This window comes from Zea mays, chromosome 8 (assembly GCF_902167145.1).
Source record: "Zea mays cultivar B73 chromosome 8, Zm-B73-REFERENCE-NAM-5.0, whole genome shotgun sequence".
Lineage (NCBI taxonomy): Eukaryota > Viridiplantae > Streptophyta > Magnoliopsida > Poales > Poaceae > Zea > Zea mays.
Genome location: NC_050103.1, coordinates 106,276,943 through 106,300,040, shown reverse-complemented (window position 1 = coordinate 106,300,040; position 23,098 = coordinate 106,276,943). Strand labels below are relative to the sequence as shown.

Genomic DNA, 23,098 nt, shown 5'->3' with positions numbered 1-23,098 from the left:
GTATCAACCGGGTCGAAATCATTAGCCAAACCAAGATCTTGCAATCGTTCCCAGCCTCTGGAAAATGTGAAGCCATCTCCAAACCGAACTAGCCCATTGCATCTGCTGCCCCAGACTGAAGTAGCCTTCTAGGGCTTTTGTTCTGTTAGGAGTAAATTGAAGGGGATTAAATCTTTAATCAAAATTGAATTGAAATAGATTTAATCCCCTGCGATCATCATGCAACCGAACAATCATCGTGCAACCAAACAATGCCTAAAATGGCACAGTTCGGACTCTCGACAAGTCCACTTGCACTCAACTGATAGGCCACGTAGATCCTGACCACATTCGTACCATATCATATTCAGAATATGAATATACCACTAGTTTCGATACTTGACACATATCTCCATCCATGTGATATTCGTATCTATGTACTAATGTTTCATCCTTGTGACAGTTTCGCTACACTGCATAACAAGCTGTAATAAAAGAGGCTGGCTAATGTGTTCTCGTAACAGTTACAAGTTCCAACTCTGTCCTAACAGCATAAAACTTCCTAATGACATCAAAGGGACCTTTCTAAAAAAATCGATTCGAACTTAGAAGCACAAAATTAGTTTCTACTACAGAGCTAAAGCCTTCAGGTTGTGCTCATGACATCAAAGGGACCTTTTCTTGACCCTTCCCATCTGCTTCACACAAGAACGGTGGCCTCGCTGCTTTGTAGTAGAAAAACGCCATCATCCTCGACCATGCCTCCGCCGACCGGACAACTAGTGGCACCAGATGTTTAAGGTCAGACAACTTCACGACACAGTCGATCGAATGCAAATCAGATCAGTGGAGTGTTTCTCTATGGTGACTCATACAACCAACCTTTCTCACGGTGTATTATCCTCCCGGCGTTGGTGAAGAGAATCTCAGGGAAACCAGAAACTTTCAGAGCGTCCACGAGGTCAGGCTCCGCACAGGCATCTACAGCCACACACTGCAGAAAATAATCAATAATAAATATATGCGATTTGCATTGGGGGATGGCTAGCAGCTCCGCGAGCGCGCCTTGCGACAGCGGAGGCGACTCCAACTCGGAGCCGCCCGACGCCGGCCCCCCTCGTCCACCCCCCACCGCCCGCACCACCCACCCAGGCCTCACGCCACGCGTTCTGCTGCCCACTGGAGCTTCGCGCGCCGGAGCTCTTCCGCTTGGTTCAGGGACACTCCTCCGTCCAGGTGCCCGCATGCAGGGATGGCTCCTCGCCAACTATCATTCCACCGTCACCCCAGGTTCGGTTTGCCTCCAAACGCCGGCTCATCTCTGGTTAACCCCATCTTCCCTTCTCCCCCACTACAACATCCACTCCGTCAGCAACGCGGCAAACTACCTCCTCTCGGTGCATCCGGATCGCCTCCGTGTCGTGTGCGTGCGTCCTTGGGTGTTCAGGGTCTTAGTCGCCAGTCAAAATATTGCGAATGTAATTGTGACTCGGGGTCCTCTTGTTCTTGCGTCGTCTGTGCTCATTCCGCACCACTCTCTGGCTTCTGCGGTGCGCGCCGTTGCCCGCCTCACAGAGTCGTCCGAGGTTGAAGATGATGTGATCAATGCAGCCCAACCACCACCCCGCCCTGTGGTCGCGTCGTCACTGCCGACCATCCCGTCCACTGTGCCCGGTCACTGCAAAAAATCGAGGGATACGATTCTGTCTGACTCCGCCGCGGGCTCTGACAGTGGTGGAATTACACGTCTTGTCTCACCTGCCCCCCCTTTGCTGCCTCTCCCCGTCCCGGCTGTCGCTCGCCTTGCGACTGTCGCGCCCCCTCAAAGCTGTAAATCCTTTTTAAACGCTGTGCTCTCGCCCGCCAAAGCTCCTCCTCGCCAACCCCGCCAAAACCTCCGCCTACCACCCGCCACCTCCAGCTGCTTTCGCTGCCTTGCTGCGGACCACCAGGTTCGCGATTGTCGCGATCCTGTTCGCTGTCGTGGTTGCGGTCGCGTCGGTCATCGACGCTCCGGCTGCCCGATGCCGATCGCCCGGGTGCTAACCCCCCACCCTCGCCGCCGTTCTCCCATCCCAGCCGCCCGTCGGGTGCCCGTGCCTGCTCCCCCCTACCCTGAGGACTCCTCGCTCTCGCCGGGCGTGTCCGCCCCCACCGAACCATCGACGCTCGCCGCCTCCATGTCAAGCCCTCCCCCCACTGCGCCGCCCTCGCCCACCCTGGCACCTGCCCTTGCTTGCTCCGCCCGCGCTTCTGCGGCTGCTGTGCTGCCCCGCCCCCTCGCCACGCCCGCCCCCCCCCCCCATTTCCCCCCCCCCCAATGTTTTGACGTCCGTATGGTCGTTCGTGGCGGGATGTGCCACCTTGGCCGTCAGCCCTCGTCGCCGCGCTCCCCTGACGGCAGACGCTCCCCCCCTACGCCCCCAGCCACCCCACTGCCGGTGCGGGCCTCCTTGGCCCCACCCCCACCCCCTTCCTCTTGACACCTCCAGGCCTCCCGTCCTCCCGGGAGATGGCAGCAGCATCCCCGCCTGGGAAGGGCGAAATCACTTCTTTGAGGCTTGGCTGCCACAGGGCGACCTGCTTCTCAAAAACCGTCTGGCGTTCGCCTTCCTTGACAACCCGGCTGCTACCCCCGACATTTCGTCCTTCATCGACGCCGCTCTTGGGTCTGCGTGTCCCGGCATCCGCGTCGAACTCCTCCCATCTTCTAGGGGGGTCAAACTCCTGCGGTTCGCCAACAACTCAGACCGGGAGCGGCTGCGGGCGCTCAGCCCCATCAGTTTTGGGGGGTTGTCCCTCTCCCTGGAGCGCCCGGAGGAGACCTCTAACAGATTCATCCGCACTCCCGAGTGGTTGGCTCTGGTGGCCCTCACTGACTTCCCTCCGGAGCAGTGGTCGGACGCCTCTATCCGTCGCTGCTTCACGGCGGGAGCTGAAGTTCTGGAGATCAACCCGGACTGTCTGGATGGGCACAATTATGGCCCCCTCCAGCTGGTCTTGCAAGTGAATCACTATCTTGACATCCCCTACGAGATTCTCGTCTCTGAACCCTGTGGCCTTTCCCGCGAAGGCAGCCTAGTTCAGGTGACGCCTCTCCGGATCTGGCCCCGTTCGGAGCAACTGGATACCGCAGGGCGCCTGATCCCTTTCTTCCACCACCCCCACCACCTCCAGATGCCTCGCGGCAGCATGCCGGCTCGTCGTCCGCTTTGGGGGACCAGCCTCCTAACTCGCGCCATGGCCCGCCCGCACCCCTTCCCCCCACCTCGCCTGCGGCCCCTGCTGGTAACGTTCGTGCTGTGCAACTCCTTGCCCTCGCCGCCTGGCTCCTGCAATCCGCCAGGCTTCACCTCTCTGCAGCACGCCCAAACATCCACGCCCCACGCCTACCCCCGCGCCTGCCTATCGCCGTCTCGCGATCGCCCTCCCTGGCCCACTATTGCGCGCTGCCTGAGATCGCCTCGCCTCAGGCCTTGCCCACCCTCCCACCCCCGCCACCCACCAACGCCGAGCCACATCGCCGCGGCTCTCGCCTGCACAAAATACCACCTGCCGCCACCCGCAAAAGCTCTCGCCTCGCGGACAGGGCCTCTCCGTCATTTACCCATGCTATAGCCAAAGCTATGCACCGCAAGGCTCTAAAAGAATCCCTCGATGCCTGCTCTGCTGCCGTGAAGCTGGAGACAAAAAAACACCGCCTTCTCTCCAGGACAATGCTCCCCATCCCAGTGCCGACCCTTCGCAAACTTGTCAGAGCTGCGGGGCTGGGCTGCCACGCCGCAAACTCCATTGGAGTGGTGCCTTCTGGTTCTGAATGATTGCCTCTTCCCTCCTGACAGCCGGTGGACGGGCGCCCTGCCGTCAAAACTGTAGCCAATCTGTTGTCGGTCTTTGGTCTGTAATGTTATCCTGCTGTCTCTCCAAGTCTGTTGTATGGTCATACCTATCCCTGTATGTCACATGTCGCCGTGGTGTGTGCCCCCTCTGTCGTCGTCGTAGTGTGTCCCCTGGTGGTCTGTCAGTTCAGTCATGAGTCCGGGTTGTAAAAACTGTGTTGTGCTCTCGTGGAACGTCCGTGGTTTAGGCGATCCGGATAAATGCACTATCGTTCGTGATGTTATCTCCCTTGCCTCCCCGTCCGTTGCTTGCCTACAAGAATCCAAACTTTGCGACCTCAGCTGCCTTAAAGCGCGCTCGTTTTTGCCTAAAAATCTAGCCAGCTTTCTCTGCCTCAACGCCGACGGTTCCAGGGGGCGTCGTGACCGCCTGGGACAGCGCTGTGCTTGAACTCACGTCCAGCATCTCTCGCTCTTTCTCCCTCACCACCACCTTCAGCTCGCACTTTGCCAATGCGCCCCTCACCATCACCAACGTCTATGCCCCATCCAACCACCAGGACTCCCCAACCTTCCTTGATGAACTCTCAGACCTCCTCCCCAGCATCTCTGGTCCATGGCTTCTGATCGGTGACTTTAACATGCTGCGCGGTGCTGCTGACAAAAACCAGGGTCACCTGGATAACCACCTATGCACCATGTTCAACAGCACCATCGACTCCCTTGTCGTTGCCGAACTCCAGTTACAGGACTGCCTCTTCACCTGGTCCAACATGCGTTCTGTTCCCACACTCGCTCGTCTGGATCGAGCCTTTGTGAACAACTCCCACACCTCCTCATTCCCCTCCACCTCTCTCACCACCCTGCCCAGGCAAACATCCGACCATAAACCACTGCTGGTCTCCATGTCTACCTCCATCCCCAAATCCCAAATTTTCAGATTCGAAAATGCCTGGCTGCATCACCCTCTCTTCCTCCCTGAGGTCCTCCCTGCATGGCACCAGGAGTTTCCCTGTTCCGACGCGGCTGCCCGGCTCGCAGGTAAGCTCAAGCGCGTTCACGCTGCTGCTAAACAGTGGGCAAAACGGCATAGAAACCCCCCCTCCCTAATCTCTAACTGTAGGTTTCTGATTCTCCTCCTCGACTGCCTGGAGGAACACAGGTGCCTGTCCTCGGCTGAGCAGCAAGTCAAGCAGATTTGTCATGAACGTCTGGCTGTGGCGATTAAGGCAAAGGCTGCATTCTGGAAGCAACGGAGTAAGCATCGTGCAATAATTGAAGGGGACGCGAACACAGCCTTCCACCATGCGATTGCGACACAGCAGATGCGCCGAAACCAGATTAAATCCATCACTGTTGGAAGCCGTGAACTCTCCAGCCAAGCTGATAAAAGTGCCGCTGTCACAGAATTTTTCAAAGAACTCATGAGCTGCAGTGACCCCGCGAGGTGGGACTTCAGCTTGGACACACTCTACAGCGGCTGCCCCCGTGCCAGTTTGTCGCTGGACGCCCCCTTCCTGGAGTCTGAAGCAACTTGTGCTGTGCGATCGATGAATCAAAACAGCGCGCCGGGCCCAGATGGTTTTGGTCCCAGTTTCTACCTCGCGACTTGGGAGACGGTCCGCCCTCAGATATTACAGATGCTGGCTGCGTTTTACTCCAGTAATATTCAGCTCAGCAGGATCAACCGTGCCTTTGTGGTGCTATTGCCGAAAAAAACTGCACCTGTGTTCATCAGCGATTTCCGCCCTATCTGCCTCCAGAATTGCAGCGTGAAGATTATTTCCAAAATCCTTACCACACGGCTGCAACGCGAAATTCACAGTCTCATTTCATTGGATCAAACTGGCTTTCTTAAGGGCAGGTCGATCTCTGAAAATTCGTGAAATTCACAGTCTCATTTCATTGGATCAAACTGGCTTTCTTAAGGGCAGGTCGATCTCTGAAAATTTTGTCTACGCCCTGGAACTCATCCAATGCTGTCACAAGAGGAGGTCCCCTACCATAGCGCTGAAATTGGATTTTGCGAAAGCTTTCGACTCCGTCCACTGGGATGCGCTGCGCTGTGTCTTGCGCGCTCGTGGGTTCAGTGTACGATGGCAGAACTGGATTGACAACCTTCTTAACACATCACTGTCCGCTGTGCTGATGAACGGTTGTCCCGGACCCTGGTGGAGCTGCGGCAGGGGCCTTCGTCAGGGTGATCCACTGTCGCCATATTTGTTCTTGCTGGTGGCTGACGTCCTGCAAACTCTCATAAAGCGTGACGGCCGTGTCAAACACCCCCTGGCCCCTGCAGAACCCTGTGCTGTGCTACAATATGCGGATGATACTATGATTGTGATGGAAGGGAACCCGGCCCATGTGTGTATACTGAAACAGCTCCTGGACAGCTTCAGCAAGGCAACTGGGTTGTGTATAAATTTTCAGAAAAGTGTGCTGGTTCCAATTCACATGAATGAGACTGCCGTCCAACAATGTGTATCCCTGCTCGGTTGTCGGCGTGAAGGCTTCCCACAGACATACCTAGGGCTCCCTCTCTCCCTAACAAAGACTAGGCTCTCAACCTTTGTTCCATACATGGCGAAAACAGACAAGTATTTAGCAGGCTGGCAAGCCGCTCTCCTCAATCCAATGGGTCGCCTGGTGCTGATCAACTCGGTTCTGGACAGCCAGCTTGTATACGTCATGAGTTCCTTGCAGCTGCTTCCAGGCTTCGTGAAGAAAGTGGACAGCAAACGTCGCTCCTTTTTGTGGTCTGGGAAGGACAGCTGCTCCGGTGCAAAATGCCTGATCGCTTGGGGCAACGTCTGTTCAGACAAAAGTGAGGGGGGCCTGGGCGTCACCGATCTGATTACAAGGAACACCTGCCTACTACTCAAGTTGCTGCATCGGATCTTCACTGCCTTGGATTCTTCCTGGGCCGGCTGGGTCAGAGGGCGAGTCTGCTTAGCCACGCTGACAGGGGACCTGTCTGGTGACCACTGGACGACCCTACGCGCCCTGCTCCCCCTCTACAGATCAATTACCACGTGCTCGATCAAAGATGGCCAGTCCACAGCTTTCTGGTTTGATGCCTGGCTAGGGGAAGATGATCTGTCTACCAAATTCCCATCTCTGTTCAGCCATGCCAAGAAAACTGAGATCAGCGTGCGGGGAGTCCTGGAATCTAGTCTTTCGGCGCACCTCGTGCCACGCCTGACCCCCCAAGCTGCTTCAGAGTGTGATGCGCTTCAGTTGGTCCTTGACGACGTGATGCTGTCTGAGGCGCCGGACGTACGCCACTGCCCCCTAGCTGCCACTGGAGGCAACCTGCACACTGGGGGACTTTATCGTGTCCTCCGCAATGGCGAGGGAACGCACAGCGCTGAGGCTTCTTTTGTTTGGCAAAACCAAGCCCCCCCTCGGGTGCGCTTCTTTGGCTGGCTTGTTAACAACGGCCGCGTTCAATGCCACGTCAATCTGGCCAGAAAGAGGATTGTTCAAGACGCTACGTGTGAGATATGTGGGCAAGCTCCCGAGGACACGGCACACATCTTCATCCATTGCGGATTTGCCTCCCGCTTCTGGGGTGTTTTGGGTGTCCAGATTGCCCCGGGCCGCAGCAGCGTCCTTTTGAGCCTGCTAAGGCCGCCTACGGTTCCGGCGAAACACTACAACATGTTTGTCCTTCTCTGCTGCTGGCAGCTGTGGAAACGCAGAAATGATGTGGTATTCCGTGGGGAAAGATCGCCGCTCGCAACAACCATGTCATTGTGTCGCGCTGAAGCGGAATTATGGAGATGCAGGCTGCGACAAGAAGACCACCATATCGTGGCTGCCTGGTGTCGTGTTTTTGTGTGTAACATAGCATAATTCCGTTGATGTAACCCCCACCCCCATGCTGTAAAACACAGGGCGTTTTGGCCACAAAGGAATGAAAATTCAGGTGGGGACCCTCTCCCCTCCGGTGACATTCAAAAAAAATAATAAATATATGCATAATTGCATAGTCAGAACTTGAAGCGATGTTGCAACGAACTCTATACCCTTGGTGACGGCAGATTGTGTTCCCAAAACATCTCAATTGCCTTAGTAAGCTCAGCCCTCGCCGTCTCATTCTCCTGCGGCCTGCAAGAATGGACATCATGCTTTGTCAAACTAACTTAGGTAAATGGGTTCTCAATAAATTCATGGCCTATTCATCAATAATTGAAACCAAGGCAATGCAGTAAATCCCTTGCAAATTTAGACAGGAACATACAGGTTCAGCATATATCAGGTCTATTCAGCTGCAATGTGCAAGCGCACACACACCAATAAGCCCTTCTAACCGACTACTATGCAATCAGCCTTAAATACAAGCATGCAAACGAACCTCATGTTTCGTTAGATCATGATCTAATCATATATTACATTTAACACTTAAACCCTTCCACCATCAGTTCATGTAGATTTATAAAAAAATACTAACAAACCACAACTATTGCCAACTATATCTATGGTTAGATCATGATCTAATGGACCAGAAAACTCGCTTACACGTTTGCATCTAAGACATGATTGCATAGTACTCGTTGCCTCTAATCAGAACAGACACATCATGCATATCTTCTACCCATAGAGATAAATGAGTTGAGAAACAAGAAGCACTCAGCAAGAGCAAGGAATGAATTATACCTCTTATATCTGTTATGCACAAGCACAACCATCGGCCCGAAATCGGTGAACACGGACGCATCCCAGTCCTGTGTCCTAACATCCCTCACCGGCCTGATGTAATTGTCATCCTCCCAAACAATCTCCTTGTCGCTCTGATACCCCGAGACGTCATCCTCCTCGGTGTCGTCCTTCTTCTCGGCCTTGATGGTGATCTTGTCGAAGAACTGGCCGAGGCTGAAGCCCATCCCATCCTCGGCGTCCTCGGGCCAGTCCGGGTCCTCCTCCTCTACCACCAGCTCGTACTTGGTCAGCAGCTCCCGCATCTTGACCCTCCGCTCCTCCGGGTCCGTCAGCTCCGCCGTTTCCGGGACGCGGTCCATCATCTCCCGTATCTTCCGGCGCAGCGTCCTCCGCTCCTCGTCCGTCATGCGATCCTGCGCGTCCTCTTCATCGCTGGACTCGGAGTCAGTGTCGCCATCGTCGCCGCGCGCACGGCCGCCCAGCACCAGCTCCACGGCCTTAGAGTCGCTCGTCCCCGCCCGCGCGCAGCCGGTGTGCACGAGCCTCCGGTGGCGCGGGCCAGAAAGAGCTAGGCCTACGAGGCGCGCACGGGACCTCGGAAAGCGGGGATCAGGCCGCGCCGCTGCTCGCAGCCACAACGTCGAACAGGTCGCGGGCAGGGAGCAGTGCAGCGCCATCGTGCTGCCTACCACGCACTGACGCAGGGCGTATCACTCACCTCTTTGCTCGAGCCAAGCTATGAGCTTGGAAGTGGCGGCCACGGCCACGGGCGCGGGCGCCAGGCCCAGCCGCGTGGGCGTGAGGGCGCCGGCCGCGGGCGCTCAGCGGAGCGGGGAGTCGTGGGCGCCGCGCGTGGGTAGGGACAGAGGATAAGGAAATGAGAGAAAAAAACTGATGGATGGATACCGTTTGAGCTGACCAAAAAAATTCTCCGCGGTGGGTCAAAGAACCGACTCAATTCTATATTACAGAGCGCGACGCAAAGCTCACACCACATGTGTCCACGTCTCCTGAATTCTTCTTAGCCGTTGGATTCGACAAGCACGGCCATGAAACATCTCCTCAGGCTCAGCAGCTAGCACGACATCACGGGAGACTCTGGTCCCTTCCAGAGACGAGTTGAAAAAACACACAATCAAAAAAGGTGATTCTGTTAGCGGTTGTCTTCTCCGTCGGCGGCGGCGGCCTGGTAGCGGTCCCTGTCCCATTGGCCCTCCTTCCCCGAACGTCCCCGCTCTTCTCCACGCCACGTGATTCTTCCGGTGAGAGGTCCCCGTCGGCGAGAGCAACAGTGCTGACGGTCGCCGCGTCGTGACCCTCCTGCTCCATGAGTTCGAATACCCATTATTCGTCTGCTCACCCAGGTACGAAAAGTTTTCTAACCATGTCTCTCTAATCCTCAAGATCTCAAGGAGGCAGACAGGTCGTTGGTAGCCTCCAAGTGGACTGGAAGGGAAACAGTTGGTAGCCCCCAAATAGACTCATCCAGTCATCCTCATTCTCATCCGGCCATCCAGGAGATCATCCAGATATTCAGATTTGATCTCAATCTGAACTATCTATCAAAGAGCCAAGAGGCAGAGGCCCAGAGCGCAGACCGGAGAGCCGAGAGAGGCCAAGAGCGAGGAGAATTCGATGCTGTGGGTTTGGAACATGATGGCACTGCACGCACCAGATGGTCGAGCGAACGAGCTCCACTGTCGTGTGTGGCTTTAAAGATTCTCTTCCCTAACACATGCTCGGCCGCCACAACGCTTTGCCTCCTCTATCTGCAACGGAAGCAAAGCAAACACAAAGAGAACGGTTGTCACAGCCACGCCAACCGTCTATCTCTCCTCCCTCCCTCGGTGCAATGCAATGCACACTCTTTCTCTCCCATCTGGTTTCTTTCTTTCTTTTTTATTGGCTCGTGTCCTGATGAAGCAAAATTGTGAGACTGGTTCTGGTTTTCGATGCAACTTACTGTGTGATTTATCCATGTTTATGTACTTTTTAACCTACCATGTGAAACATCTTCCTGTGGGTGCAGATCTAGCGTAAAAACATGCTGCTTTGGTGAAGGAGAAATGCTCATCAACTGGACCTTCACCATATGTCATTGTTGGTATTCTTAGCTTTTGTTCCCGAGGCAAACACTTTATAGTCCGACCAAATCGGCCATGTTACATGTTGTCGTCTGCATACGTTGAACAAATGCGTTATTCTATAATTTGTTTGCAAAGATTAGTAGCCACTTGCTAACATGTTTCCTAATCGTTTCAGCATGTCGCCTCATCACACCATAGAAATACATCTCCAATTTCTCGGCACTCGCAACACCGACAACAAGAGGTAAGGTCAACTAATGTTAGATTTAAAAAAATGTATCTACATTCCTATAGTTATCAACAGTGAGCGTTCACCACTTGCATTCAACCAAAATTTGTTTAAGCATATTAGTATCTAGATGCTTTTTGATTTTCTGTTCGATTCTACATGCTCACCATGTCAGGTGGATATATATCCAATCTCCTAAAGATTTCAACGCCGACGATAGCACGTACATCCATCTAACACCCTTCCCTCTATCTATTATTTTTTCATTTATTTATCCTTAAGTTTGTCCATTACCCTTGCTGCATCCTCATAAATAATCTATGCATGATTACACATATACACATTAAAATCAGATTATACTAATTGCACAGTGTCGTATACATACGAATTCAATATTCAAAGCAACGATCCTTCCCCTTCTATTGTTTGTCCATTTATTTATCCCCACATTAGCTTGCTTCCCTTGCTGCATTCTCATAGACAACCCATGCTAATCTTATCTACTTAATTATTAATTGTGGTACCAGATTACATATGAAATCAGCTTCTACAAACTATACAATGGCGTATACAAACAGATTCAATATCAATCAACGATCCTTCACACATTGATATATATATATATATATACATTTCCTAACGTGCGGCCGCTGCTCATTAAGCAACGATCAAATGCAAGCGCTGATGACTTTAATTATTGCCACTAATGTTATTTTTATTATTACTACCTTTATTATTGCCATTAGTACTACTACATTATTCTCATTCCTCCTCCAATAGAAACAGATATGGTCTACATGTGCTAATATGATGTCACCACTCGATTTGGATTCTTTATTAGATGATGCTCCTTCGAATTTCCATTTTGAGTTTACTCCTTTAGATACTATCATATTACTCCATTTCGTGCCTGGACAAAAGATTGTTGTTTTGTTAGTGTGTTTGGCTTCATCTTGAGTTACAGAAGTTTTATCATATACTCAGAACATCAAAACCAATGTTCTAATACTGCAGACACGTGCCTATTCTAATAATTCTACCACTTCTAAATGTATATATTCACATATATTGGTCTTTCTATATGTACACGACAATAATCCAATTATTGTTTGCTCCTTCGAGGTCAAGGTTCCATTTTGAGTATACTCATTTGCAGTTTATACTCTAATTGCTTAACTACCTCACTCAATATGTTATTCTTACCACTTATATTACTTTTATCTATACGCGTGCGGGGCACGCGCACGTTACTAGTAAACACTAGTTTGGAAGCTTAAATCCTCACGGAGAGTTTACTATTTTCCCGGTGTTTTCAGCCTACGTGAGAAGCTTTCACGGACTACCGCTCTGTCTTGTTTGTAAATCGGCTCCGTGTGGGATGATGGCCCAGTCCGAGCCCAACTTCCACGTGGAAACTGGTCCGGCCTTCGGACATAGGGTTGGATTAGAAGTGGAATAAGAGGATTTGAGGAAATTAAAGACATGTTTGGTTGCCTACCTCAATTGCCACACTTTGTCTAACTTTTTTTGCCTAAGGTTAGTTATTCAATTCGAACGACTAACCTTAGGCAAAGTGTGACACATTTAGCCACAAACCAAACATGCCCTAAATCCTTTATTAGTTAAAACCAAATAAAAAATATTTAACCCCTTTAATCGTTTCCTCCGTGGAGCTAATGGGGCGGGGCACGAGAAAGAAACTACCCCATTGGGCTTTAATATCAGGAACTTGATAAAAAAACTTTGTGTATTTATGTATTGTGGTTTGTAAGAGTAGGAGACTATTACTAAGTTAAAATAATTGTGACTTGTGAGTTATAACTTGTATTATAAGGATCTATTTCAGATTTATTTGTCTTATTATCTTCTAAAAATTGATATATTTATAATTGTTATCACACAATAAATTTTTTTTTGTGTTATAGTATTTCTCCACGGTCTCAAATGGGGAACTGAGATTCGTGGGGATGAGGATAGGGATGAGTTTGTCCCGTTAAACTAAATGGGACGGGGACAGAAAATAAGTTTCGGGGAACTAGGCGGCCTCACAACCCCACCCGGTTGCCATCCCTAGATACCGGTGAAGATGGTGAGATTTTGTGTTTATGGGGTAATCAATTGTTGCTCTAGAATTGTCGCTCATATATTGGGCACACCGAGCCTCCAAAAATTAAGGTCCTAATCCATAAACACTCCACTTAGACTGTTGTTGGTGGGAGACCATGTCGACTATGCAAAGGTGATATCAACTCTCATGGTTCGGGCACGCGTAGGTTCGCCTCACCGATCGGTGCTAAATCGACCATCCTTATTGGTCGGTAGTGTTTGCATTACAACCGGAATTGGTCGATAGATATCGACTGGTGCAACAGAAGGTTGGTATTGACCTGGATCGGTCGGTATAGATCGATACTAACGCCTGCTCCCAATATGTCATCTTTAATTAGTCAACTTTGTTTTTTTATGTTAAAAACTAAATACAAAAAAACTACAAACTATCTCTATGAATTACGTAACTTTTATTTTCATATATTACGTATTTTATGTTTTATGAATTATATTAGTTTTATTTACAGTTTATAAACTACGTAATTTGTAATTTTTATGAACTATATAATTTTTATTTGCTTAATTATATACTAAGATGGATTTTTATTTTAATAAAACGTTGTTTCATTTTAGATAAGAGTCTGTAAAAGAATTTGATGTGTCATCGAGGTAGTTGTAAATGATAAAAACTGTGCACTAGAGTGTAGCATATAAATGCTGATGATGTTAGATATAGATAGAACGATAGCTGATGTAGCGATAGATATATAGGATCTTAGGGTTGGAACGACTCACTCGAGCACAGTCATTCAACGACTTCTCCTATATACTTCATGTATACTAGGTGAGTGCCCGTGCGTTGCAACGGGGACATATAATACTACGGTAACTTATATACAAAATGTGTGTTATACTATTATGAGAAAATGTTTCATAATTCATTTGTGATTCTGGTCATACATAAATTTTGTTGTTTTAATCTAATTGTTTCACCACTACATTGCAACCATCAGTATCATACCGACTTCGATATATGCCACGATTTCCATGGTCTCATCATTGGAGAGCACACCCCACGCCTGCCAGAAGAAGTTTCCTCGTACATCGTCAGTCATCAGGCATGTACCACCATACGCGCTTACTCAAACAAAAAACAATTGTGTGTTTTTGCGAAGAGAATTAAAGGCAGACCAGCACAAAAAGCTACCCCGATGGTGGTGAGGATGACGAACTGATCATTGCTGTCGGTCCTCCTCTGTGTCACCTCCGGCGCCGAGATGACGCCACAGTCCATGATATAGTAGTCGTCGAACGCGAGCAACATGTCGAGTACCGATGACTCTTGGCTGGGCTGCCAGAAAAAGTGCACCTCGGGCTCATTAGCAAGGTAGTAAATCTGGTCGTTGCACCACCGGATGCGCTACTCCTCTACATACATCATGTTCGAGGACACTCACACAACGTCAACAACGACCATCGTTCGAGCGCACAAGAATTTATGGGCCGGTCAGTAGCGACTTACATGGCAGGTTGCGCTTCAGATGGACGATGAACTGGACGGCGTGATGGCGCCGTCGTTGGATGCGGTGCCCAGAACAACCTGAGAGTCGCCGACGTTGGCAACAACCATGAGGTCCCCCTGCTTGACGATAGACAACGCGGTGCAGTCGCTCTGGACCGAGTTCAAGCGGCGGCTGCGGCGGAGCTTGTCATGCACAACAGCTCATGCGGCCACGTAGGACTGCTTCTAGAGGTCAAACTGGCAGTCGTCAAGCTTCTTCTCGTCGTCGATGAGCGACGCCAACGTGAGCGCCTCCTGCTAATGGTGTTTGTTCGGGGTTTCCAAGCAAGAAACATGGATTCATCCTTGGTGTTGGTTTATGAAAATGACTCACAAGTGAGATCCATGAAAAAAAATATTATGAAGAATAAATGCCACACATGCAAAAAAAGAATTTAAGTTGAAAACATTATTCAAACAAAAGAAATTGCATGCAAGGCTCTTCTTTAAATACTACTCATTCCATCTAAAAATATAATTCAAGAATCTCGATGATACTTATCTACTACTACGCATTGTGCAAGGGTAGTAGGGTAGACTTGGGGAGAGATATAGTAGATGTTTTTCCTGTCATAGATGTAGACATAAACACACATGTGGTGTAGCTGCTTGCATTTGTCTGAGAGGTCGCGGGTTCGAATCTCCTTAGGGTCATTTGTGTTTTTTAATTTTAGCTAGACGTGGGTTGTACGTAGGAATAAGAATTGGAATGAGCTTTGCGGGGAGGGGAATGAGAAAAGCAGAACAGAGAATGACAGAACATGCAAGGAGGAGGGAATGGTGGCAGAACACGGAATATCTAGACGTGGGTTGTACGTGGGAATGAGAATTGGAATGAGTTTTGCGGGGAGGGAGAATGAGAAAGGCAGAACAGGGAATGCCATAACATGCGGGGAGAAGAGAATGGTGGCAGAACACGGAATTGTAGACTACTCTTGCAGCCTTAATAAATAGTAGAGATTATAGCACCAGAAATAGGATACGATGACCTACCATTACCGCTGATCCCATTCTTGTTTCTTCAATAAGAACCAACGATCAGATCAAATAGCATCGCGAGCGGTTTACATCGAAAACCATCCACGTGTACTTGAACATCTGATACTACAAATTAATGTGTTTGGTTTGATATTAAAGTAGGATGAGACGGGACGACACAGTTCTCTCGATTTTTTGGAATCACGGCACCACTATATGTTTATCTCGCCACCACGTGACTCTCATCCAAACACTATAAAAACTGGTCGCTCCCTTTCATCCCTCCTTGTACATCCAACCAAACACACCATAAGTGATACTGGGCACATCAACAATAGAACCAACAACGATGAAACATTGGACACTATTTTGAAATTCCCATGTTATCATTCATGATCAGGAGTACAAGAGTGGGCTTACAACTGTACAGTTACTCCGCGGAAAATTTTCTGATATTTACATACACTCATGAATCACTCCAGGGCAGGGGTTCACACCAAGAATTACCCTGAAGACAAAAAAAAGAATCCTGGAACCAGAAAAAGGAAACGCCAAGAATTACCCTGAAGACACAAAAAAAGAAGAATCCTACACCCAGAAAAGGAGGGCTATTCTACAACAGAAGGAAAAGAGTAATGATTCGCGTTAATTAAGAGAAACACCAAGAAAATCGATATTCTTCAATAAGTTTATGAGGGATCCCCGCTCTTCTCCACGCCACGTGATTCTTCCGGTGAGAGGTCCCCGTCGGCGAGAGCAACAGTGCTGACGGTCGCCGCGTCGTGACCCTCCTGCTCCATGAGTTCGAATACCCATTATTCGTCTGCTCACCCAGGTACGAAAAGTTTTCTAACCATGTCTCTCTAATCCTCAAGATCTCAAGGAGGCAGACAGGTCGTTGGTAGCCTCCAAGTGGACTGGAAGGGAAACAGTTGGTAGCCCCCAAATAGACTCATCCAGTCATCCTCATTCTCATCCGGCCATCCAGGAGATCATCCAGATATTCAGATTTGATCTCAATCTGAACTATCTATCAAAGAGCCAAGAGGCAGAGGCCCAGAGCGCAGACCGGAGAGCCGAGAGAGGCCAAGAGCGAGGAGAATTCGATGCTGTGGGTTTGGAACATGATGGCACTGCACGCACCAGATGGTCGAGCGAACGAGCTCCACTGTCGTGTGTGGCTTTAAAGATTCTCTTCCCTAACACATGCTCGGCCGCCACAACGCTTTGCCTCCTCTATCTGCAACGGAAGCAAAGCAAACACAAAGAGAACGGTTGTCACAGCCACGCCAACCGTCTATCTCTCCTCCCTCCCTCGGTGCAATGCAATGCACACTCTTTCTCTCCCATCTGGTTTCTTTCTTTCTTTTTTATTGGCTCGTGTCCTGATGAAGCAAAATTGTGAGACTGGTTCTGGTTTTCGATGCAACTTACTGTGTGATTTATCCATGTTTATGTACTTTTTAACCTACCATGTGAAACATCTTCCTGTGGGTGCAGATCTAGCGTAAAAACATGCTGCTTTGGTGAAGGAGAAATGCTCATCAACTGGACCTTCACCATATGTCATTGTTGGTATTCTTAGCTTTTGTTCCCGAGGCAAACACTTTATAGTCCGACCAAATCGGCCATGTTACATGTTGTCGTCTGCATACGTTGAACAAATGCGTTATTCTATAATTTGTTTGCAAAGATTAGTAGCCACTTGCTAACATGTTTCCTAATCGTTTCAGCATGTCGCCTCATCACACCATAGAAATACATCTCCAATTTCTCGGCACTCGCAACACCGACAACAAGAGGTAAGGTCAACTAATGTTAGATTTAAAAAAATGTATCTACATTCCTATAGTTATCAACAGTGAGCGTTCACCACTTGCATTCAACCAAAATTTGTTTAAGCATATTAGTATCTAGATGCTTTTTGATTTTCTGTTCGATTCTACATGCTCACCATGTCAGGTGGATATATATCCAATCTCCTAAAGATTTCAACGCCGACGATAGCACGTACATCCATCTAACACCCTTCCCTCTATCTATTATTTTTTCATTTATTTATCCTTAAGTTTGTCCATTACCCTTGCTGCATCCTCATAAATAATCTATGCATGATTACACATATACACATTAAAATCAGATTATACTAATTGCACAGTGTCGTATACATACGAATTCAATATTCAAAGCAACGATCCTTCCCCTTCTATTGTTTGTCCATTTATTTATCCCCACATTAGCTTGCTTCCCTTGCTGCATTCTCATAGACAACCCATGCTAATCTTATCTACTTAATTATTAATTGTGGTACCAGATTACATATGAAATCAGCTTCTACAAACTATACAATGGCGTATACAAACAGATTCAATATCAATCAACGATCCTTCACACATTGATATATATATATATATATATACATTTCCTAACGTGCGGCCGCTGCTCATTAAGCAACGATCAAATGCAAGCGCTGATGACTTTAATTATTGCCACTAATGTTATTTTTATTATTACTACCTTTATTATTGCCATTAGTACTACTACATTATTCTCATTCCTCCTCCAATAGAAACAGATATGGTCTACATGTGCTAATATGATGTCACCACTCGATTTGGATTCTTTATTAGATGATGCTCCTTCGAATTTCCATTTTGAGTTTACTCCTTTAGATACTATCATATTACTCCATTTCGTGCCTGGACAAAAGATTGTTGTTTTGTTAGTGTGTTTGGCTTCATCTTGAGTTACAGAAGTTTTATCATATACTCAGAACATCAAAACCAATGTTCTAATACTGCAGACACGTGCCTATTCTAATAATTCTACCACTTCTAAATGTATATATTCACATATATTGGTCTTTCTATATGTACACGACAATAATCCAATTATTGTTTGCTCCTTCGAGGTCAAGGTTCCATTTTGAGTATACTCATTTGCAGTTTATACTCTAATTGCTTAACTACCTCACTCAATATGTTATTCTTACCACTTATATTACTTTTATCTATACGCGTGCGGGGCACGCGCACGTTACTAGTAAACACTAGTTTGGAAGCTTAAATCCTCACGGAGAGTTTACTATTTTCCCGGTGTTTTCAGCCTACGTGAGAAGCTTTCACGGACTACCGCTCTGTCTTGTTTGTAAATCGGCTCCGTGTGGGATGATGGCCCAGTCCGAGCCCAACTTCCACGTGGAAACTGGTCCGGCCTTCGGACATAGGGTTGGATTAGAAGTGGAATAAGAGGATTTGAGGAAATTAAAGACATGTTTGGTTGCCTACCTCAATTGCCACACTTTGTCTAACTTTTTTTGCCTAAGGTTAGTTATTCAATTCGAACGACTAACCTTAGGCAAAGTGTGACACATTTAGCCACAAACCAAACATGCCCTAAATCCTTTATTAGTTAAAACCAAATAAAAAATATTTAACCCCTTTAATCGTTTCCTCCGTGGAGCTAATGGGGCGGGGCACGAGAAAGAAACTACCCCATTGGGCTTTAATATCAGGAACTTGATAAAAAAACTTTGTGTATTTATGTATTGTGGTTTGTAAGAGTAGGAGACTATTACTAAGTTAAAATAATTGTGACTTGTGAGTTATAACTTGTATTATAAGGATCTATTTCAGATTTATTTGTCTTATTATCTTCTAAAAATTGATATATTTATAATTGTTATCACACAATAAATTTTTTTTTGTGTTATAGTATTTCTCCACGGTCTCAAATGGGGAACTGAGATTCGTGGGGATGAGGATAGGGATGAGTTTGTCCCGTTAAACTAAATGGGACGGGGACAGAAAATAAGTTTCGGGGAACTAGGCGGCCTCACAACCCCACCCGGTTGCCATCCCTAGATACCGGTGAAGATGGTGAGATTTTGTGTTTATGGGGTAATCAATTGTTGCTCTAGAATTGTCGCTCATATATTGGGCACACCGAGCCTCCAAAAATTAAGGTCCTAATCCATAAACACTCCACTTAGACTGTTGTTGGTGGGAGACCATGTCGACTATGCAAAGGTGATATCAACTCTCATGGTTCGGGCACGCGTAGGTTCGCCTCACCGATCGGTGCTAAATCGACCATCCTTATTGGTCGGTAGTGTTTGCATTACAACCGGAATTGGTCGATAGATATCGACTGGTGCAACAGAAGGTTGGTATTGACCTGGATCGGTCGGTATAGATCGATACTAACGCCTGCTCCCAATATGTCATCTTTAATTAGTCAACTTTGTTTTTTTATGTTAAAAACTAAATACAAAAAAACTACAAACTATCTCTATGAATTACGTAACTTTTATTTTCATATATTACGTATTTTATGTTTTATGAATTATATTAGTTTTATTTACAGTTTATAAACTACGTAATTTGTAATTTTTATGAACTATATAATTTTTATTTGCTTAATTATATACTAAGATGGATTTTTATTTTAATAAAACGTTGTTTCATTTTAGATAAGAGTCTGTAAAAGAATTTGATGTGTCATCGAGGTAGTTGTAAATGATAAAAACTGTGCACTAGAGTGTAGCATATAAATGCTGATGATGTTAGATATAGATAGAACGATAGCTGATGTAGCGATAGATATATAGGATCTTAGGGTTGGAACGACTCACTCGAGCACAGTCATTCAACGACTTCTCCTATATACTTCATGTATACTAGGTGAGTGCCCGTGCGTTGCAACGGGGACATATAATACTACGGTAACTTATATACAAAATGTGTGTTATACTATTATGAGAAAATGTTTCATAATTCATTTGTGATTCTGGTCATACATAAATTTTGTTGTTTTAATCTAATTGTTTCACCACTACATTGCAACCATCAGTATCATACCGACTTCGATATATGCCACGATTTCCATGGTCTCATCATTGGAGAGCACACCCCACGCCTGCCAGAAGAAGTTTCCTCGTACATCGTCAGTCATCAGGCATGTACCACCATACGCGCTTACTCAAACAAAAAACAATTGTGTGTTTTTGCGAAGAGAATTAAAGGCAGACCAGCACAAAAAGCTACCCCGATGGTGGTGAGGATGACGAACTGATCATTGCTGTCGGTCCTCCTCTGTGTCACCTCCGGCGCCGAGATGACGCCACAGTCCATGATATAGTAGTCGTCGAACGCGAGCAACATGTCGAGTACCGATGACTCTTGGCTGGGCTGCCAGAAAAAGTGCACCTCGGGCTCATTAGCAAGGTAGTAAATCTGGTCGTTGCACCACCGGATGCGCTACTCCTCTACATACATCATGTTCGAGGACACTCACACAACGTCAACAACGACCATCGTTCGAGCGCACAAGAATTTATGGGCCGGTCAGTAGCGACTTACATGGCAGGTTGCGCTTCAGATGGACGATGAACTGGACGGCGTGATGGCGCCGTCGTTGGATGCGGTGCCCAGAACAACCTGAGAGTCGCCGACGTTGGCAACAACCATGAGGTCCCCCTGCTTGACGATAGACAACGCGGTGCAGTCGCTCTGGACCGAGTTCAAGCGGTGGCTGCGGCGGAGCTTGTCATGCACAGCAGCTCATGCGGCCACGTAGGACTGCTTCTAGAGGTCAAACTGGCAGTCGTCAAGCTTCTTCTCGTCGTCGATGAGCGACGCCAACGTGAGCGCCTCCTGCTAATGGTGTTTGTTCGGGGTTTCCAAGCAAGAAACATGGATTCATCCTTGGTGTTGGTTTATGAAAATGACTCACAAGTGAGATCCATGAAAAAAAATATTATGAAGAATAAATGCCACACATGCAAAAAAAGAATTTAAGTTGAAAACATTATTCAAACAAAAGAAATTGCATGCAAGGCTCTTCTTTAAATACTACTCATTCCATCTAAAAATATAATTCAAGAATCTCGATGATACTTATCTACTACTACGCATTGTGCAAGGGTAGTAGGGTAGACTTGGGGAGAGATATAGTAGATGTTTTTCCTGTCATAGATGTAGACATAAACACACATGTGGTGTAGCTGCTTGCATTTGTCTGAGAGGTCGCGGGTTCGAATCTCCTTAGGGTCATTTGTGTTTTTTAATTTTAGCTAGACGTGGGTTGTACGTAGGAATAAGAATTGGAATGAGCTTTGCGGGGAGGGGAATGAGAAAAGCAGAACAGAGAATGACAGAACATGCGAGGAGGAGGGAATGGTGGCAGAACACGGAATATCTAGACGTGGGTTGTACGTGGGAATGAGAATTGGAATGAGTTTTGCGGGGAGGGAGAATGAGAAAGGCAGAACAGGGAATGCCATAACATGCGGGGAGAAGAGAATGGTGACAGAACACGGAATTGTAGACTACTCTTGCAGCCTTAATAAATAGTAGAGATTATAGCACCAGAAATAGGATACGATGACCTACCATTACCGCTGATCCCATTCTTGTTTCTTCAATAAGAACCAACGATCAGATCAAATAGCATCGCGAGCGGTTTACATCGAAAACCATCCACGTGTACTTGAACATCTGATACTACAAATTAATGTGTTTGGTTTGATATTAAAGTAGGATGAGACGGGACGACACAGTTCTCTCGATTTTTTGGAATCACGGCACCACTATATGTTTATCTCGCCACCACGTGACTCTCATCCAAACACTATAAAAACTGGTCGCTCCCTTTCATCCCTCCTTGTACATCCAACCAAACACACCATAAGTGATACTGGGCACATCAACAATAGAACCAACAACGATGAAACATTGGACACTATTTTGAAATTCCCATGTTATCATTCATGATCAGGAGTACAAGAGTGGGCTTACAACTGTACAGTTACTCCGCGGAAAATTTTCTGATATTTACATACACTCATGAATCACTCCAGGGCAGGGGTTCACACCAAGAATTACCCTGAAGACAAAAAAAAGAATCCTGGAACCAGAAAAAGGAAACGCCAAGAATTACCCTGAAGACACAAAAAAAGAAGAATCCTACACCCAGAAAAGGAGGGCTATTCTACAACAGAAGGAAAAGAGTAATGATTCGCGTTAATTAAGAGAAACACCAAGAAAATCGATATTCTTCAATAAGTTTATGAGGGATCCATGTCAGGAGACAAAGTAACCTTTATATGTGAAGAAAGCACCGAATGGCTTCTCATTAGTACGAGAAAGAAAGCCATGGATGATGTAGTGCTTCGTCAGCTGTAGGTCTTTTCCTGGGGTTAATTTGCAGCAGATAAGACAGAAAATCGACAAACTCTGAATCAGGACATTGTATGTGTTGTCGCAAGGAGGATTTCTCCGGGATCAAATACTCTAGCTGATCTGTCTCCTGGATATAAATAAGGCAAAGAAGGGATGTGTTAGGGATTATTGTTCTACAACCAACAGTGCTAGACTCCTAGATATGCACAGTGAAACTCAAATTGAAAGGAAAAGCTTAGGTCTTCCATATTCGAACTAAAAAACTGACAAGGCCATATATTATGCCTTCAGCGTATCAAGTAAGAGGGTGTTTGAATGCAATAGAGCTAATAGTTAGTGGCTAAAATTAGTTGAAACATCCAAACAACCTAGCTAATAGTTCAGCTATTAGCTATTTTGGGTAAATTAGTTAATAGTTAGGTAGTTATTTGTTAGCTAGCTAATTTTACTAACATTTTTAGCCAACTAACTATTAGTTATAGTGCATTCAAACACCCCCTAAGAAGCCACATAAATATAATTCTATAGCGAAT

General features: G+C 47.1%; 2 protein-coding genes across 11 annotated transcripts; one reads left to right on the top strand and one right to left on the bottom strand.

Annotated features, from left to right (window-relative positions):
* Positions 1-334: 334 nt before the first annotated feature.
* Positions 335-9,406, bottom strand: LOC100272347l (uncharacterized LOC100272347). The gene is made up of 4 exons (NM_001146830.1): positions 8,478-9,406; positions 7,847-7,928; positions 862-973; positions 335-758 (listed from the first exon to the last, which is right to left on the bottom strand). The coding sequence occupies exons 1-4, from the start codon at positions 9,155-9,157 to the stop codon at positions 637-639; spliced, it is 996 nt and encodes a 331-aa protein (NP_001140302.1). The 5' UTR covers positions 9,158-9,406; the 3' UTR covers positions 335-636.
* Positions 9,407-9,565: 159 nt separating this feature from the next.
* On the top strand, positions 9,566-22,778 carry LOC109941998 (uncharacterized). 10 transcript variants are annotated; one of them, XR_002264579.3, is made up of 7 exons: positions 9,577-9,844; positions 10,510-10,580; positions 10,743-10,811; positions 15,867-16,219; positions 16,885-16,955; positions 17,118-17,186; positions 18,490-20,126. XR_002264579.3 is itself a non-coding variant. In XM_020543349.2 (6 exons), the coding sequence occupies exons 2-6, from the start codon at positions 10,547-10,549 to the stop codon at positions 22,326-22,328; spliced, it is 336 nt and encodes a 111-aa protein (XP_020398938.1). In that variant the 5' UTR covers positions 9,577-9,844; positions 10,510-10,546; the 3' UTR covers positions 22,329-22,778. The 10 variants fall into 10 exon arrangements, 4 of the variants coding, with proteins under 4 accessions (XP_020398938.1, XP_020398940.1, XP_020398939.1 ...); XR_002264580.2 differs by lacking the exon at positions 18,490-20,126 and adding an exon at positions 17,347-18,167; XR_004852001.1 differs by lacking the exon at positions 18,490-20,126 and adding an exon at positions 17,347-18,167 and having other exon boundaries at positions 16,885-16,959.
* Positions 22,779-23,098: the final 320 nt, after the last annotated feature.

What these genes read in the sequence shown, in the direction of transcription:
- LOC109941998 (XM_020543348.2), top strand. Translation starts at nt 10,547, where the DNA reads ATGCTCATCAACTGGACCTTCACCATATGTCATTGTTG. An exon ending in TTCACCATATGTCATTGTTG is followed by an intron (nt 10,585 to 10,742) that starts GTATTCTTAGCT and finishes TAATCGTTTCAG; the next exon opens with CATGTCGCCTCATCACACCA. An exon ending in TTCACCATATGTCATTGTTG is followed by an intron (nt 16,960 to 17,117) that starts GTATTCTTAGCT and finishes TAATCGTTTCAG; the next exon opens with CATGTCGCCTCATCACACCA.
- LOC100272347l (NM_001146830.1), bottom strand. Translation starts at nt 9,157, where the DNA reads ATGGCGCTGCACTGCTCCCTGCCCGCGACCTGTTCGACGTTGTGGCTG. An exon ending in GTGCATAACAGATATAAGAG is followed by an intron (nt 7,929 to 8,477) that starts GTATAATTCATT and finishes CCATTCTTGCAG; the next exon opens with GCCGCAGGAGAATGAGACGG. An exon ending in GATAATACACCGTGAGAAAG is followed by an intron (nt 759 to 861) that starts GTTGGTTGTATG and finishes TGGTGCCACTAG; the next exon opens with TTGTCCGGTCGGCGGAGGCA.